Genomic DNA, 16,777 nt, shown 5'->3' with positions numbered 1-16,777 from the left:
AAACCTGACAAATTGAGGCTAACCTAGAATCTGCACCGGAAAAGTACATGTATCTTAGCCACCTTTCCACAAACAGAGGAAGTCATTTGAATAGTGCAGATGAGCTCAGCTCCAGTCCGGACTGTTCTTACCCTGCAAAACTTAAGACACTCTTGTAGCCAGCATGAAGTGGAGTCTTGTACAATCCAGCAAGACTCTACATTTTTGTGCTGGGAGCCCAATTACCAGCAACACAGCTTTTGCTGTTTTTGATCAAAAGTAATATTACTATAGTTAGACTTGTGAGACTGTGTGGAGAATCAGATGGGTGACAATGACTTTATTCATACCAGCAGGGAGTTAGCTCTGAAACTAAGATGTTCAGTGTAACTAACAGAGATTAGCAGTCAGCAAGAGCCCATGGCATTGCATACACACACCAGAAAAAAAAATCCCCAAACAACTAAAACCAACAAAGCTGCAGCCCTTCTAAATCCATACTGCTCCCTCTGAAGGCATGGAAAACACTTTTTTTCCCCCTTCCACCTACCTTCTTGTCTAGCACGCTCCCCTCCCACAGGCAGCAGTGGACCTCTGCTCTTACCTTGCTCAGTAGCCCAGAAGGATCCAACCCACCTGCAGCTACCAGCCATGGCAGCCAACCCAGCACAGGCAGTCATGCTACAGAGGTCTTCCCAAAAGGAGTAGAGCCTGTTCCTGCCCCTACTCCTTGGGCTGGGATGCTGAGGGGACCTGTTGACTTTGGAGCCATCTGTTCCAAGTGCTGTGGGATTCTTGGTGTGCCTGTTTTTTTTTTTAACTCAAGCTGAAATTTGGCTATAGCAGGACAGTAGGTAGGCACAACCCTACAGAACCGATACTGAATGAGAGAAGTCCTGCTGAAGATGAAGTCTGAAGTATGAAAATGAAGGAGTGCGGAGTGCTGAGAGAGATCTTCAGTGGCAGATAAGTCTTCGGACTTACCTGAATCTCATCTCAAAGGCCCTCCTCAACACAATAACAGCAATTAAGTAATCCAAAATTCACCAGGCTGACACATTTCAACATCTCAAAACCCCCATTCCAGTGGGTGTAGAGCTCCTCTCTCTCTGTGATTGAAGGACTCACGTGCCTTTTGCTTTTATGTAGATAGGTAAATCAGAGGATTAAAAAGGGAAAAGTTCCCACTTTTCAGTCATTTAAGGATTAATGAGAAAATGGAGGCCTCTGCTTCCTGTTTTTTGTTTCGTTTTGTTTGTTTTTTTTGTTTTTTTAACCTATGAGGCAGCTGCAGATGTTTTTTTTTAGCACAGGAGACCCAGAGGTGTTAGGAGACAGCAGGTGTGAGGAGTTTGGGCAGCACAACACCAGTAGAGGAAAGTATAGAGCTGCTACCTGTAACACTGCCCTGCCCAGGAAGATTGAGGGTGGGAGGGTTCAGGAGGTATCCAGGCACAGACCTGTGTGCATGAAGAGAACCAAGGCTGTTTAGAATGACAGACTTCTTGTGCTGTTAAAAAACATGTGGTGCAAAACCCACCTGGAATCTTTTCTGTTCCTCTCAGGTCCTCTCCCTGCCCTGGCTTCTCTCCAGCCCTTCCTGACTCAGACCTCCAGAGCCAAGTTAAAATGGTTTGTGTTCTGTCTCTGAACCTTTATTACTATGGAATATCCAAAACAACAAAACCAACAACACAGTTACAAAAGGGGTTCACGGAGAAATGTGAAGCAGCCTGTGTTTGAAATGCTCTGTGTCACTGCACTGAGTCAAATATAAAACAATACATATTTATACACATATAAAATATAAAAGAATGATACATTAGAAATGTATAAACGGGAGGCTACAGAGGCCTTGGTGGTATTTACAGAGAGATGATGGTGGAGGGCATGGAAGTAGGCAATGTCCATTTAACTGAATTTTAAACATATCTTCGAAAGTCTCTGCAGACAGAGAAGCTCAGAGCCAGGCTTAGCCCTACTGGAAATGGTTGGAGGCTTTTGTGGAACTGATGGGCTGGAGAAAGCCAGAGCCCACAGCTGGATCGGCCATGGGCAGAGGCAGGTGGCAAGCAGAGGCTGTCCTCACTGCTGCCCAGAGCCATCAGCCACGTTAGTGCAGCTGCGCCTTCCCAGCTTGAACAGAAGGTCAGGCCTGTCTCCAGAAGGGAACAAAATAAAATAATGAATTCAGTAGAGAGAAGTTCTACGTTCACTTCAGTAACAGATCTTCCAGCTGGCTCTGGCCCAGCAGTGCAAGGCCCCACCCCGCTGGCAGTTTTCAAGTAGAGGCAATGAGGTGGGATACTTGGCTGAGCTCTGTTGGGTCAAATGTGCTGGTTGGTAGAGAAGTCCCAGTAAGTGCTGACTGCAGCTCCTTATAGCTCCTTGAGGATGACCTGGATCTTGTCCTCCGCTTCTACCATGTCAAGGAGAAAGGCCATGTGGTTGCTGTAGTGCTGGATGATGTTGTTGTCCATGTTGACCAGGATCCTACAGGACAGGTAGAGCAGCCAGGTCAGACAGTGTGTTCCAAGGCTTGAGGTGCTGCTTAACCCGGAGAGTTTGACAGCACCATATGCTCTGGGTCCCCACTTGTAATTGCACCACAGACAAAGTCTCATGGCACAGGGCAGCCCTCTCCAAGCAGATTTTATGTTAAAAATGGCCCATGTTGCTCCATTACTTATCAGTTCTGTGTTACCACAGCATGGAGGAGAAACTTCTGCTTCTCCCCTCCCCACCTTGCAGCTGCCCACAAGCCTCACTTTAGCTCTGGGAGCAAACAGGTCCTGTGGGGGATCAAGTCACAGTGACACCAAATGAGCTGGAAGATCACATCCAGGGAGCTTTAGGACCTTCTCGTCTCATGAAATCAGAACCTGAATGAAGAAGCAGAGCTTTGGACCAATCCTCAGCTTCCCCTGGCTTCTGCTCCCCTGTGTTTTTATGTGGAACACCACTCTGCTGGCTGTGCTAGTAAGAATGTAGGACTGCATAAGGCAGGACCCATCATTGGCCTTTCTTTTCTACCAGTCTCTCCCCGTGCTCAAAACTGGGATCAGGGCCAGTAAAAACAATGAGTTCATTTCCCAGGCAGTCACTAGTGCTTGCAAAGCCTGATTGTATATCACTTGCTCTGCAAGAAAGACTCTGGACTTAGCTTTATGGAAATAACTTGGGAATTTATGAGCCCTTCTCTTTCCAACAGCTGGAGGGAGAACTCACTGCCAGAGAGGCGGATAGTCCTGGAGTTGTTCTTCAGTCCAGAAAACATCTCTTAATATAGCACCGGGCCCTACATCTAGCCTGCTGCCTTCCGCAGAAGATTCAGCAGCTGGTCCTCTGCTCACGCAAGCCAACATCACTCCATCTCAGCCACATATGTGGTCCATGTTGACTAGTCAATAATAAAGATCACTGTGGAATCATTTGAGAAACCATTTTATATTTACTGCAAACTTCTGTCCGTGCCCTGAGAAGCTGTGCTGGTCCCCCAGTAACACCTGACAAATGTCCGTTGTGGGACCTGCAGCACTGCACTTGGGCTGCATGAGAGCCCATGTGTGCAGGAGGGTCTGATCCACCTCCTAAAGTCAGAGTGGAACTTCCTGCTGACCTCCTTGGTCTGGGGATAAGATGGGGAAGCCGGAAATGAGCACTCCTCTTTTAGAGCTCTTCAGTTCTCTACTGGGGCTTTTACTTAATGGGTACGATCTCTCTCAGGGACAGGGACACTCAGGTGTTCGGTTCAAAGAGGCAAAGATTTATACATCTCTGATGACAGTAAGATATGTACTCTAAACCCCCTGCCTTTCAGACTGAGACATAAGGAGTCAGCCATTAACTCCCCCAACATTCCTCCGTCCATCTGCCTTTCCTTGGAAGCCTTTACACTACATACAAATATAATACAAACAACCACTATCCCAAATCTTTAAAGCCCTCAAGGATCTGAGTTTTATATGGTCCAAGTAGTGCAGACCTCACATGGCTTTCCTTTTTACTGTCTTGTTAAAATGCTATTTCAGCCTATGGCAGCATACCAAAGAGAATCGGGTTGTAGAAGTACAGCGTAAAAGCAGATGAGAGATTAGCTTACCCTCTTTTGCATTTTTTGTACACTTTATAAATGCTTTCTTCAGGAAGCCCATATTTTTCTGAAATCTGCAAGAGAAAACGCAGCAATTCTTGGTACTTGTAAAATGAAATTCCTATGATAAACATCAAAGAAAACACTGAGCCAAAGGTATTCGGCAGCAAAGGATTACCCCTCCCTTTTTACTGAAGAAAAAATGGCTGAAGCAATGGTTTGAACAGGACAATTTGAGCATGGTTCTGTCTGGTGCTGGGCTGACGGGAGCCATGCAGCTTTCTCCCAGCTGTTTTCAGTAGCTGCTTTTGTCTGTCTGTGGTGAGGTAATTAGGGACGGAAAAGATGGCAAAGAATCTTCTGAATCCTCTGACTCATCTGTGCTGACGTTTCTCAGACTCTATTTTTAAAAGTTTGTAAAAACCAACAAAGCCTGAAGTGCAGTTGTAAAGCTATCCCCAGTCCAGGATATTGTTTGTTTTCTTCCTAGTAAGCCCCGGAGAGAGGTAGGATATCAGGGACGCTGCTGATGGTCACTGCAGAAATACAGCTGTGTGCTCCCCAAACACTGCACAGGGAATTTCAGCACAAGGCCAGGGCTGCCTTCACACTGCACATATGTAGCCAGCATGAGAAGGGAGCTTTACAATAGAATTTGCTGTCACAAGATGACACTTACATGATGCTCTGAACAGAACACAGAATCATAGAACCACTGAATTGGAGGGGATCCTTAGAGGCCATCTGGTCTCACTCCCTGCAATGAACAGGGACGCCCCCAGCTCCATCAGTGCTCAGAGCCCCATCCATCTTGCCATATGGTGTGTTCTTCCTCACTGTGGCACACTGCATAACAAGCATTTCTGGGTAGACTTCACCTGTCCTCACAGTTTCCGTTTCCATTCTCAAAAGAAAGCAGACACGAGATATAAACAGCCTTATATCCACTTTCCTATATGCGAAGTGCCAGCACCCTATGATCTGTGGTTTGTTCATATGCCGCCATTTTTGGGAAACACTCACAGCCATTCTGAGGCCCTGGAGATCCGGTGTCTTCAACATGAGAGCATCAAACACTTCCTCTGATTCCCTCCGCACATACAACAGCACTGAAATGAATGAAGCACAGCACTGAGTCAGGGCTCTTCGCAGAGCAGCGTGGCCTCACATGCTTCAAGATCCAGAGCTACCTTAGTCCATAGAAACATCACATCCAAGAAGAGTTCCCACTCCAAGGCTTACCTCTCTGAGGATCTTCTTCCTTGGTTTGCTTTGGAGGCACTGGGTCAAATTCATCTGTGAATGAGGCCCCGCTCCGCTTTAGGGGCAGCCTGAGAAAGAGGAACACGGTACTCTCAAGAGGACAGAACAATATAGCAAACAAAACAGTGGCAGCAGTTTGACTTTTGACTGAAAAACTGATTATCCCAATAAACACCCAGCAAATAAATATTGGTTCTGTAATTACAGCCACAGGGTATCTCCAGATCTGCAACTTCCTGCCTAATGCATATGGGACATTGGTGAATGTGGGCAGTGGTTTTGGTACCATGTAATTAAAAAAGCGGTTTCTGTCTCCATGTCCTCATTGCTCTGTTGGTATCAGCAGACACTGGATCAAGCCAGGGGGTAAATCCTGGCTTTTCCCCCCACACTAAGCTCATTACAAGTGTGATTTCTACTTCATTCCAGTTTCTTTTATAGCAGTGAAAAGATGATGAGAACACTTAAGTGATCATTCTGTGAATTATTTTTTGCCTCTTTTCAAATTTGGTCTCAGTAAGAGCAGTGGCCAGACACCTGGAGAGGGGCTCACTGACAGGGAGGAAAGAAGTGTCCTCTTAGTATCTTCTAAGCCAAACTTTAACATACACTTTGACACTCAAGGCTTCAGGGAGACACCATGCTTTTATTTTACATCTACAGATATGTACTACAGATATTAATCTGCCATGATATGCCCAAAGTAATAGAACAGCTGATGGATGGAAAATACAGACTGCTGCATTCTTACCTGTTTGCAGAGTTGGGAACAGCAGGAGTAAGAGCCTTGAAACAAAAAGGAAACATCAATCATTTAGTTTGTGGTGTTGGGAAACAACAAAGCTGGCGGGGAACACAAGGGCACATTCTTAATGTAATTCCTTCTCCTAGTCCATCCATTTTTCCTTAAGAACACAATTAAACTCTATGGGCATCTTGGATTAAATGAAAACTGACATAAAGAACTCTCTAGACTCCCCTCCTCTGCCTAGAAGAGGCCTGAACGCATATCTGACTACACCAAAAAGCAGCTCAAATCCCATAACCTGCTTGGGATCAAGCACCAACTCCTTTCTCAGCGAGGTCTTTAGTTGCAACTACATTCTTCCAGTACCTGTTTTGCTGTGATGCATCAGTACAGCAGCCACTACAGTGCTGTCACAGGTGGCTTTTCTCCCTTCTTTTGATAAACCGACAGCTGTTTCATGAGGAAATGGTGATGAGCTCTGAAGGAGGCTGTGTCTAGGATGTCCCAGGCTCAAGGGCAGATAGAAGGGCAGAGGAGCAGTGAGAGATGTCTCCTGCACAGGGACAGATGTGGCTGTATTTTTCTACAGTTTACTTTCTGCCAATATTTCTCCCACCACTCTCATCCTCTGTGGCTCCAGATGAAACGTGTAAACCACAGGACTATCTGCAAGGAACACAGAAAAGTCATCCTGCCCATCACTGCTGCATGGCATCTAGGCTACTCCTGACAGCTGCATCTTCAAGTTCACCACATTTCCACAGAGGAGCTGTGGTTTGGTTTTCTTTTTTGACATAACACAAGTCATGCTGGGGGGTCTGATCAGGTTGGAAATGATGGGGGTGATGAGAGCAACAGGTTGGCTGTTCTGCAAAGGGACTTACCGTGCCACATCTCTGCTGGTTTGAAAAATGGAGGTTGGGGATGAACAGGACTGGCTGGGTTTCGAGGTCAGTCTCTGGCCTCAGGAACGTGATCTCATTCCCTCTGAAGCCAGACAGCACACAGCCTTTCAGACCTACAGATGGAAAGTGCAGTTCACTTCAGTCCAAGCACTTAAGAGGTGACTACATGTGAGTGGGAAAGTGCCTGCTCAACATCACTCAACAGAAATATTAGAAAATGGATGGATCCCAAGAGACCCAAGTCTTCAGGGCCTGCTTACTACCATCTCCTCCAAGACTATTCTCTTGCATGATCCCATGGCAATTCAGAAGGGTTGGTAAGTATCAGTAATGAGCTTTGAGAGTCTTGGCAGGAGGAGACCTGACTGACAAGTTGTTTCTGAATGGGGCTGATTCCATCAGATATGGCAATACTCAGGGCCAGATCTCGTGGAAGTTAATAGACAGGCCACCACAGATTAGGTGACAAATATTGCACTAACCATTGTTATTGGAGTCCAGGCATTTTCCTTTCCTTCTGAACTGTTTCCGTTCATCATCCCTCATTTTCCTCTCTGCTCCCTGTGGGAAATGTGAGGCAAAAATTAGGGCACTGACAGCTTTAATGTAATGTTGGGAGTAGAGGGTTTACTGACGAGAACTTGAAGGTGAATCACAGAACGGCTGAGGCTGGAGGGGAACCTCAAAGCCCATCCAGTTCCAAGCCCTGTCATGGGCTGGGTGCCCCCACCAACTCAGGTTGCCCAGGGCCCCATCCCACCTTGCCTGGGGCACCTCCAGGGATAGGGGCACCCACAGCTCTGGGCATCGGTGCCAGTGTCTTGCCACTCTAAAGGCAGCCTTTATTAAAAGTGATCATCTCAGAGACCTCCTAAAGGCCATCTGAAAAAAAAAAAAAGAAAAAAAAAAAAAAAAAAGAGAACTGAACTTTCTCGTATTTATAATTCTTATTATTTTTTTAAATCTTTTTAGAAACAAAAAATGCAGACAAAAATAGCTGTTAGAAATGTTTCAGCGGGAGGATGTCTGAGGCTGGGGAAGAACCTCAGAGGAAATTCTCATCTCTTCTACTATTTAAAAACTTGTCAGAATAGGAGAATCAATTAAAATGGTAAAAGGCTCGTGCAGGCCTGAAATGGAGAAAACTTTCTTAGGGCTCTGTTCTACAAAGGTCCCGGTGGTGCAGACACATCCTGGCTGCCTTGTCTTGCTCAACCAAGCATGCTGAGCCATCAGTGCTCCAGTACACTGCCTGCTGCACTGTTTGGCCTCTCACAACTTCTCTTTTTCACCTCCTGGAGTTTAATGTTTCTCTCAACCAAGCTGGCGGAAGAGCAGTTTTGTACCTTATCACAGAATATCTTGATCTGGCAGACAGCGCGGTGCACCAGCTGGTTGGTCCCATTGCCATAGTCATAAGTGTCGATCTGGAGGTTCAGCGGGACACCTTTCACTCCTTTCTGAGAGGAGAAGTCGGTGCTCAGGCAATTCACCCCAATAAACACCTGCAAATAGGAACAGAAATGGCTACAGCTGGTTGGCACTGAAAACATCCTCAAACATCCATCAGAAGTTTGATGGAATAAAAGGAGCTCACGAGACATACCTCAATGTTCCCGGCCTTGGCTGTACTAGTAGGTTGTGTTTCCCCACCTGAGCACAGCTGTGGGTTGTTTCTAACTACATGCTCCCCCATCACCCACAGCAGCAATCCAGAGAAAGAGTTTTGCACAAGCAGCTCATAAATCCCCAGCTGTCTCCTGCTCTCTGTTGGGTCATCCACTCCCATCAGTTTAGGGAACCATAAAATCCTTAGAGTTGAAAGGGACCACTGAAGGCCACTTAGTCCAACTCCCCCGCAATGAACAGGGACACCACAGCTAGATCCGGTTGCCTAGGGCCTTATCCAGCCCTGCCTTGACAGTCTTCAGGGATAGGGCATCAACCACATCACTAGGCAACCTATTCCACTGCCTCACCATTCTCACTGTAAAATATCTTTTCCTTATATCTAACCTAAATGTAACCTCTTTGAACTTAAAACCTTTTGTTCTGTCAGCACAGATCCTCCTAAAGAGTCTGTCCCCTTCTTTCAGACCAGAAAGAAACTCTGGCCGGGGACATTCTTGCTGATATTTCTGCTCTTTCAGCTGAACAAGTGACTTTCAGATAGCAGTGCCCCAGAGGAAGGGAGGAGGTCTAGGCTTCATCTTTCAAGAATCAAGAATCACTGTTGTTGGCTAAACAAATACTCCTCTGCTGGTTTCCCTGGTCACTACTATGGAGTCAGTTACCTCCAAGTGGGAACTTATGAAGAAAAGCTGTATGCAGGTAATCCATGTTATATCTCCAAATTATCAACTCATTTGTGTGACTCTGAAATTTCCACTGGACTCCCTGGGAACAGATTTGCAGCTGCTGAAGCTCATATAGCTCCCTCCACAGAGCTTTGGCTGAGGATTTCAGCCTTGAAATCTAGCATCAGATCTACTCACTATCTACAGACAGAAAAGAAACCACTTATCTGTGAAATTTAGTTGCAAGAAAAGAACAGGTGCAATGGAAGGCCCAGACACTGGACACCCTCACACTGTGGCTCCCAGAGGAACTCTCTGAAGTCTCACTCCTACTAGCCCCAGGCGAGTGCATGTACAGAGTTTCTGCTGAGAGTTAAATCCAGTTTTGCTGAGGTGCCCCTCAGGGCTTGCCACATACCTGACATATTTCCATTTCTGACAACTTTGCCTTGAAGACATTTGTTAACCTCTTGGGTTGTAAAAGAGTAAGGTCGCCTTTGGGCTAAAAGAAGGGCTTAATGAGATTCCAAAGCAAACCAGAATTTTCCCAAGATACCAGTTTCAGGGAGACAGAATTTATGTTCTTTTTTTTTTTTTTTTTTTCCTTAGGTCTTTCATCTTTTTTTATATGCTCCTTTCAATCTGCACCGGAAAGCAAAGCATTAACAAGAGACGAAGAGATGCAGAAGAGACACCAGAGCTCTTTCTCTTTGTAGGAAAGATGTTGATATAAGCTTTGCAGATTTTAAGGTCAAAAGGGATTTTGTGACCTGCTTGGCTACCTTCCACATCACTCAACTCAGAAAAGGGTGGTCAGTCACTTCTGCACCAAAACTCTGCCTTGGAAGAGTTCCCTGAGCTTTGTTCCCTGAGCTGCAGTTTATTTAAATAGGCTTCAGCCACATGTGAGTAGAGCCCCGATCACTGCTGGCTGCAAAGGGCTTTTTTCAGGAGTCATCCATCAGCACTAGGAAAACATCTCTGAGCCAGTCTCAGGTGTAGCCAGAATGTTTATTAGCTAATGGCAATGCTTAAACATACAGAGAAGCACTGTGTCCTTCCCTGCAGTCCTAGCAGACAAACACAACCTGGGGCCACTGGAATAGCATTGTTTGAATTTGAAACTTTCTCTGTCTTCCAGAGAACCAGAGAGTGGACGGACATGGCTGTGCTGTTTGAGAGGCCTAGGGCTTCCCATTTCCCCTCCATAAGCAGATTGTACCTTTGCTTCTTCATGGATATTCCACACAAAGGACAGCGCGTTGTAGGCCAATTCCTCAATGTTCTGAACTGTGTTGAAGTTCTCCTTACAGTCAGCTGAAACACAATGAAGAAGCAGTTTATACTCTACCTGCCGAACTGTTCACATTCCCCGGGCTTTCCAACCCTTGAAAGTCTTCCTCTCACTGGCTCACCACTGCTTAAACCTTAGCATGCATCTGTAAAGCCAGGAATGACCCAATGTCCTAGCTGGCAACTGCCGTATGTGCAGTGATTTTATACAATGTATATTGGTTCTAAATTCAAACAACCACGTGTCCTGCTCTGAGCCATGACATGTTGCAGAAGATGCTACTCCTAACCCTACCTCTGCCTCTACCCTTTGGCCCAGCACAATGAGCTACAGACCCTGTGTGCTAGCAGTGGAAAAGGACAAGCAGCATCAAAGCCTTTCCTAACTTGGATTCCTAGATTCCAAGAGGCCATAGGTCACATCTCTAAGAGCCAAAAGAGTTCAGCAGTTTCTGCTCCTCGGACTGAGGCTCTTCGTTGGTATATTTTGAGCTCCTCGTGCATATCCCAACACTTGGCAAACAACATCTTAAATGCTGGAGGACCATTCAGACAGAAAAGATCTGAAGCGAGCAGATCAGCCTGCTCCCCTCTGCTTCCTCCCAGGCCAGAGTTTTGAGCTGCAACAGTGTTATTGTGTATTGGAAATGCAGTAAACTGATGATAGAAGCTGTCAACCCAAGCCATTACCACAGCCATGCTCATACCAACGTCAATGACTCTCTGCTTGGCTGTGGGCTGGCGAGAATGCCAGTGCTTCCAGAACTTGAGCTGCTCTGTCGGGATCTTCTCGTTGTCAAAAACAATCATCACAACACTCTGTAACACAGTGAGAATATCCCATATCAGTACACAGTGCAGGCTCATGCTCGGTGCCCTCACTGCCCTTTCCATCTGGTGCATCCATGCACGGGGCAAGAGCAAGGGCAGCTTAACATCATTGTTAACGTTACATTGCTGGGGAAACTAAGGCAGACAGGGAAGGGACTTGACCACGACTCTGCAGACATGCAACCACAGAGCCAGAAGCAGAACCAAGGTGCCCTGCATGTCCCCTACTTGCACTATCCATATGTTTCCACTGACACCAAGGCATCCTGCACTGGAGAGTTGTTAGCAGTGCGGCAGTAAGTATTAGGCTGTGACATTCTAGAAGGTCTCTCGAGACATTCTCAGTTTCAGGAATCCTGTAAGCTTTGAGTTGTCCAAAATCTAGCTCCTAGACACAAGTCAGGGTTGGAGGACTACGTTTCTTTGGTGGAAGCTCAAGTTCAGCCATAGCCTTGGGGGTGACTGAGGCCTGGTCACACGCACCAGAAGCAAGACAGAGCACTTCCCTGCAGCTCTGGTCTTTCTACCAGGCTCCTCAGCCAACCAGCAGCTGGGGGGGCATTTTGTGCATCCCAAACTCAACTGCAAAAAGTTTCAGCTGGCACATTACATGAAGGCTGTTGCTGTGCATCAGAGGATTAGCCTGCTATGACTGAATCCATTCCATTCATCACTTTAAGTCAACAAGAGCCACAAAGCCATTACTCTTTATGTTCAGCTGCTTTCCCAGGCCAGTACAATTGCTGGATGCCTGACTATAGCACATGTCAGCAAAATTGTCAGCTTGTCTCTTACCTTCACTTTATTTGAGGACAAGTGTAAACATTTGCTGTCTCCAGCTGTCCGCAGCGTGATGGGGTAGAACTGTCCTTTGTTGAGGTAGGCCATGGGAGAGTCCCCAGATTTTATATGAATGGCTTTGGGCGACCCCAGAGTATATTCAAAGTCACTTGTATTGAACAAAGAGAGAATGATGAATAAGTACATGCTGCTGTTTCACTTCAAAAGCAAAACAAGGCATGCCTCCATCCTTACAGGTGACAGACACTGCACACACAAGTCTCTACCCTATTTCCATCTCACATCAAATCATAGAGCCCTTAGAGGGTCAGCTAGCCCAACTCCTTTGCCATGAACATTCCCCTACGGCTGTGGCCAAGCACCTTGAAGCACAGCACATACTGATTCTCCCAACACCCTGAGGAACAGCACTTTTCCAATAGCCACATTTTACCATTTGTTATATTTTCTTCAAAAAAGAAAAATAACATACATTGCTTTGACCCATCTTTTTGTGTGGGTGGCTACAGAAACAGCACACAATCAAAAGCCTGAACCCAAACAAACCAAAACAGGCACTGCCAATGACACTTTCAAAACATCCTAAACTCAGATTCCTGTCGCCAAATTGTCTCCTGTCACCTGTAAACGGATAATCCAAGAAGACTGTGTCCTAATGGGTCTGTAGAAACAGGAGGACTTGCAGGATGGGGATATCTCCAACTCCTGTTTAGTCACCTGCTCTTTTTCCTGCCCCGCCTTCCTGTGATGCCATCTCTGAAGACAGACTCAGCAGCTTCTCTTCTCTAGAGCCAGGAGAGCCTTCAGTGTGGGGACAGACAGCAAGCAGAAAGCCTCTGATTCATAAATGCGAGCTGCTGTCTGTCATAAAACTCCCACAGCTGATAGCTGAGTCATAGAGTCAGGTGACTCAGGAGGCAAATGAAAGGTGGGAAGTGGGATAATGCCTACTTGGAGGTTTGGTGCAATATCAAGAGCAGGAAAGCTCTCTCTGAGGGAAGGATGGGAAACGGAGAAATCTCCCATGTTTTAGGAATGAGAGGCAATAACGTTACAGCAAAAGCCTTCCAACACTAATCTTTACTTCAAACACCAAACTCTAAAATTCATAACTCCTCTGCATCTAAAAAGTCAAAGAAGAGCAATTTGCTTTTGAGATACAACCTCTCTGCAAAAGACCTTGGAGTTTGCTGTGGCTGCTGCCAAGGCCAGTACTGGGACGAGGAGAGGGCTGCAGCCATTCCCTAGGAAAGGTACACAGCCAAGAGCACTGGAAACACAGAGTGTGGACTGATAATTACCTCTTAACATCACCTGTAGAATAACTCTCAGAGCAGGGTGGCTCTGTCTGGGGCTTGAGGATATCACTGAAGAGTAGCGACTATGGAAAAGTGGAAATGAAACAGTCACATTTAGAATCTTTCACCGCTTTGTCTGTTCACCTTCTCCCACTCATTACAACAGAGGCTTCATTTCAAAGCCTTCTAAAACTAACATAACACCCCCAGTAATTCAGTGGAAATGCCACCAAGCTTTTAATGCACAAGCAAAGCTCCCCCTGACTCCAGCATGAGGAAATCCCAAATTATAGACATTCTTGTGTGGTACCCCAGCACTGCCAGCATGTAACCCACTGTATCTCTGACCTCCTGAGGATCCTCTTTGAAAGTGCTGTCTGGCTGCCACCTCTGCTGTGGTGTGGCCACGGGGTTGGTCTCGAAGAGGGAGTTCAATGAGCTATTGTCGTACAAGTCTCCTGGAGGGAGCATGTAGGTATTTGGGTTGGCATCCAGTTTGCTGGTTCCTGGTGGAAGCATGGCTGGCTTGTGAGGTGTAGAGATGCCTTCAAGACTTAAACCATTCTTCTTCTGTGGTTCACAATATTCTTGGGTCATGGAAGTGTTTTCAGACAAGAGCTTCATGAGATGGGCTGAGCCGTCAAAGGACATGATATCTGAGTCATACTCCATTCCGTGGCACTGCCTGGTGGAGAAAGGGGTCCATCTCAAACTAGAGAAGAGGGTGGACCACCCCAGCAAGTTGTTACACCAAGGTGCAGATGTGCCGGTACACAGCTGAGGAGCAAGCTGCACAGTCTAGCTGCTGAGCCAGCTATGTACATCTGCTTGGTACGGGAATCTGACAGGGCCAAGGGTGATCTCCACTCACTCAAACACCTCGCAGTGTGAGCCAGTGGTGCTCTGCAGGTAAGAGCTGATCGCACAGAATCAGAGAATATGGTTTAGACTTGGTTGGGAGCTGCAGGTCCAGAGTCTATATCCACCATTTCTTGTTATGGGCTATTAAATGTTTAAAGCAGTAGGGAATATGAAAAAGAGAACTGCTATATGGACAAAAATGCATTCCCGTCCCACTCAACAAATCATCCTTCAGTGCAGCATTCCAAGAACTGGTCCCCTCTGCTGGAAGAGGCAGTTTGTTAACCCCGTCACCATGCTCAAAAAAACCCCAACAAACCAGCCCCCACACCTTTTGGGAGATAGAGATGAATGGATAGCTCCCACCCGCTCTGCTTCAAGACTTTCACCTTTTGGTATGTGCTGGAATCTGTGTAGTTAATAAATATACTGCTGTTATAAATACAGTCCAGAAGTCTTTCAGAGAGAAGAAAATAACTTACTAATGAAGAAGGAATGGAGGACCATTTAAGAGGCTTATTCTGTTGAGGATTTAAAAATAGACAAGCAGAAAAGGTTGCCAAAGTACACAGCACCCAGGAAGAGGAACTGAATTCATAGTGGTGAATGAGCTATTAATTTCATAGTTAATTATCTGAAAACCTCAAAGGACAAATGGGATTCACCGGAAGAGAATTCTGGGAGACTGCAAGCAGTTGGAACAGAAATCCTTATGAGCCTGGTGGAGAGGACTTCACCATTACCTTCCCTCAGTGCCTATCCGATTGGCACGACATAGGAAATAAAGATAAAATCTTCAGCTACTGCACATTAGCGCAACTCCCTCTGAACACAGTGAGATGGATCCTCAGTAGTGTAAATGGGTGTAGCTCAATGTATACCTGCTTGGGATTTGGCCTAAAGAATTTTAATACATGTCTCAGGGTTAATAACCTCCACTGTTGCTGGTAATAACACTCTGCTTTGATGTTTATTTTATGCAAGTGAGGAGACCTATCATGCATGCAAGCAGCTGCAGGGAAATGAGACAGCTAGGGAGAGCAAAAGTGAAGCTCACCTCTTTCCTAGTTCATTACGTCCCATCATACCCGATGGAAGAATCCTCTTCTCCTTTGGGACCTAGAACAAGGCAGAACAAAGAGTTAGTTTGTTGTTAGATTTTATTCATGGAAAGCAAAGGCAAATTCCACCCTGTCTGTGTGGCACAGATAAAAAACCAGGTGAATAATAAACACAGGGTGAGGATGCAGAAGACCCAGACCCTCCTTCTGGTTCTGGCATAGATTGCCAAGGTAACCTGAGGCTACCCAGCACATCATGTTCTCAAAACAACTCTGAAAAGCACCCAGGTGAATGGGAACATCAGTTTGTTGGTTCCATTCAGGTGTAAATCCTATCTGCATTTCATGCAGCCCCAGCCTAAAGCACTGCTGGAAGTGAGAAAGCTGGAGAGTCTGCAAGGCACCTGGCTGTTTCAGCTTTGTGTCTCTCAAAGCATCCCCACTTTTTATCAGAAAGCTGTTATACACAAAGAACCCCATCCTGAGACCCAAGACACTCATGTTCAGTTTTCCACTCTGTTCCGGCTTTGTAGAATTATGTAGAATGAGATCAGTTTACTTCTGTGACTGGGGTCAATAGTGGTCCTCTATTGCTGGGTGTTTCCTAAGGATCACTGCACAACCGACAGAGAGCTTGGGGAGGTTCCCTCAGAGGGCTCAGCATGTTTTACCTTCACACTTGTCCTGTGTGACTGACTTCCCCAGGAAACCCAGCCTCAGTAGTAACGTACCATATAGTAGTCATAGAGGAGGCTCAGGGCAGCCACACTGTCATCATCTCCATTCACCCTCATCATTGCCTTAGTTGCTGCAGTCAGGGGGTTCTCCAGGTAGGTTTTCCAGGCTTCATCTTCATTAGTGTAGGAGAACTTCTGGAAGTTCATGGTGTCATTCTTCATCAGACGCACAGATCTAAAACTGAGCCAGACAGAGGGAGAAGGGGATGAAGGATATGGATTTTTCACAGTAACTTCCATGCCACCCAGCTGGAGTCATGAAGGGCTTCTGAAAGGCACTGCTGCAATGGAGGAAGGCCACCTTCCTGGTCCTCAGCTCCCAGTCTGGGACCCAAAACCCAAGATCTCAAAACCAGGCCAGGGTCATGCTGGGGGCTGCATAGAGAGGCAGGATTTTCTGTCATTTGTAGGCGATTTCTCTTTGAGGGAAGCAGACAGGCCAATCTCAGCACACTCTCTTCCCCTAAGAAATAAATACCTGTTAGAGCTGAGGCTCGTGGGACTACACGTGCTGAGAAATAATGCACCAGAATACTGTCCCTCCTGTTCTCTTCTGGCACTTTCTCCAGGTCTCTCTATCTGATGTCAACGAGCTGCCAGACACATAGTT

The 16,777-nt window shown here is 46.3% G+C and overlaps 1 protein-coding gene across 8 annotated transcripts in view; it reads right to left on the bottom strand.

Moving 5' to 3' along the window:
• Positions 1-1,481: 1,481 nt before the first annotated feature.
• Positions 1,482-16,777, bottom strand: part of GRHL3 (grainyhead like transcription factor 3) — a 37,326-nt gene continuing 22,030 nt past the window's right edge. For 7 of the 8 annotated variants that reach the window (XM_048969114.1, XM_048969115.1, XM_048969116.1 and 4 more), the window contains 15 exons: positions 16,162-16,348; positions 15,427-15,488; positions 13,857-14,193; positions 13,512-13,591; positions 12,205-12,358; positions 11,286-11,397; positions 10,508-10,602; positions 8,335-8,493; positions 7,471-7,549; positions 6,968-7,101; positions 6,087-6,121; positions 5,315-5,403; positions 5,096-5,181; positions 4,082-4,146; positions 1,482-2,472 (listed from right to left, as the gene is read on the bottom strand). In XM_048969114.1, the coding sequence (XP_048825071.1) occupies positions 2,358-2,472; positions 4,082-4,146; positions 5,096-5,181; positions 5,315-5,403; positions 6,087-6,121; positions 6,968-7,101; positions 7,471-7,549; positions 8,335-8,493; positions 10,508-10,602; positions 11,286-11,397; positions 12,205-12,358; positions 13,512-13,591; positions 13,857-14,193; positions 15,427-15,488; positions 16,162-16,329 (1,770 nt within the window). In that variant the 5' untranslated portion in view covers positions 16,330-16,348 and the 3' untranslated portion in view covers positions 1,482-2,357. Of the gene's footprint in view, positions 2,473-4,081; positions 4,147-5,095; positions 5,182-5,314; positions 5,404-6,086; positions 6,122-6,967; positions 7,102-7,470; positions 7,550-8,334; positions 8,494-10,507; positions 10,603-11,285; positions 11,398-12,204; positions 12,359-13,511; positions 13,592-13,856; positions 14,194-15,426; positions 15,489-16,161; positions 16,349-16,645; positions 16,720-16,777 lie in introns of those variants that run through there. The other variant, XM_048969120.1, reaches the window with a different exon arrangement.

The sequence above is a fragment of the Lagopus muta genome, chromosome 23 (genome assembly GCF_023343835.1).
Source record: "Lagopus muta isolate bLagMut1 chromosome 23, bLagMut1 primary, whole genome shotgun sequence".
Classification (NCBI taxonomy): Eukaryota; Metazoa; Chordata; class Aves; order Galliformes; family Phasianidae; genus Lagopus; species Lagopus muta.
This window is presented reverse-complemented; position numbering and strand designations above follow the sequence as displayed.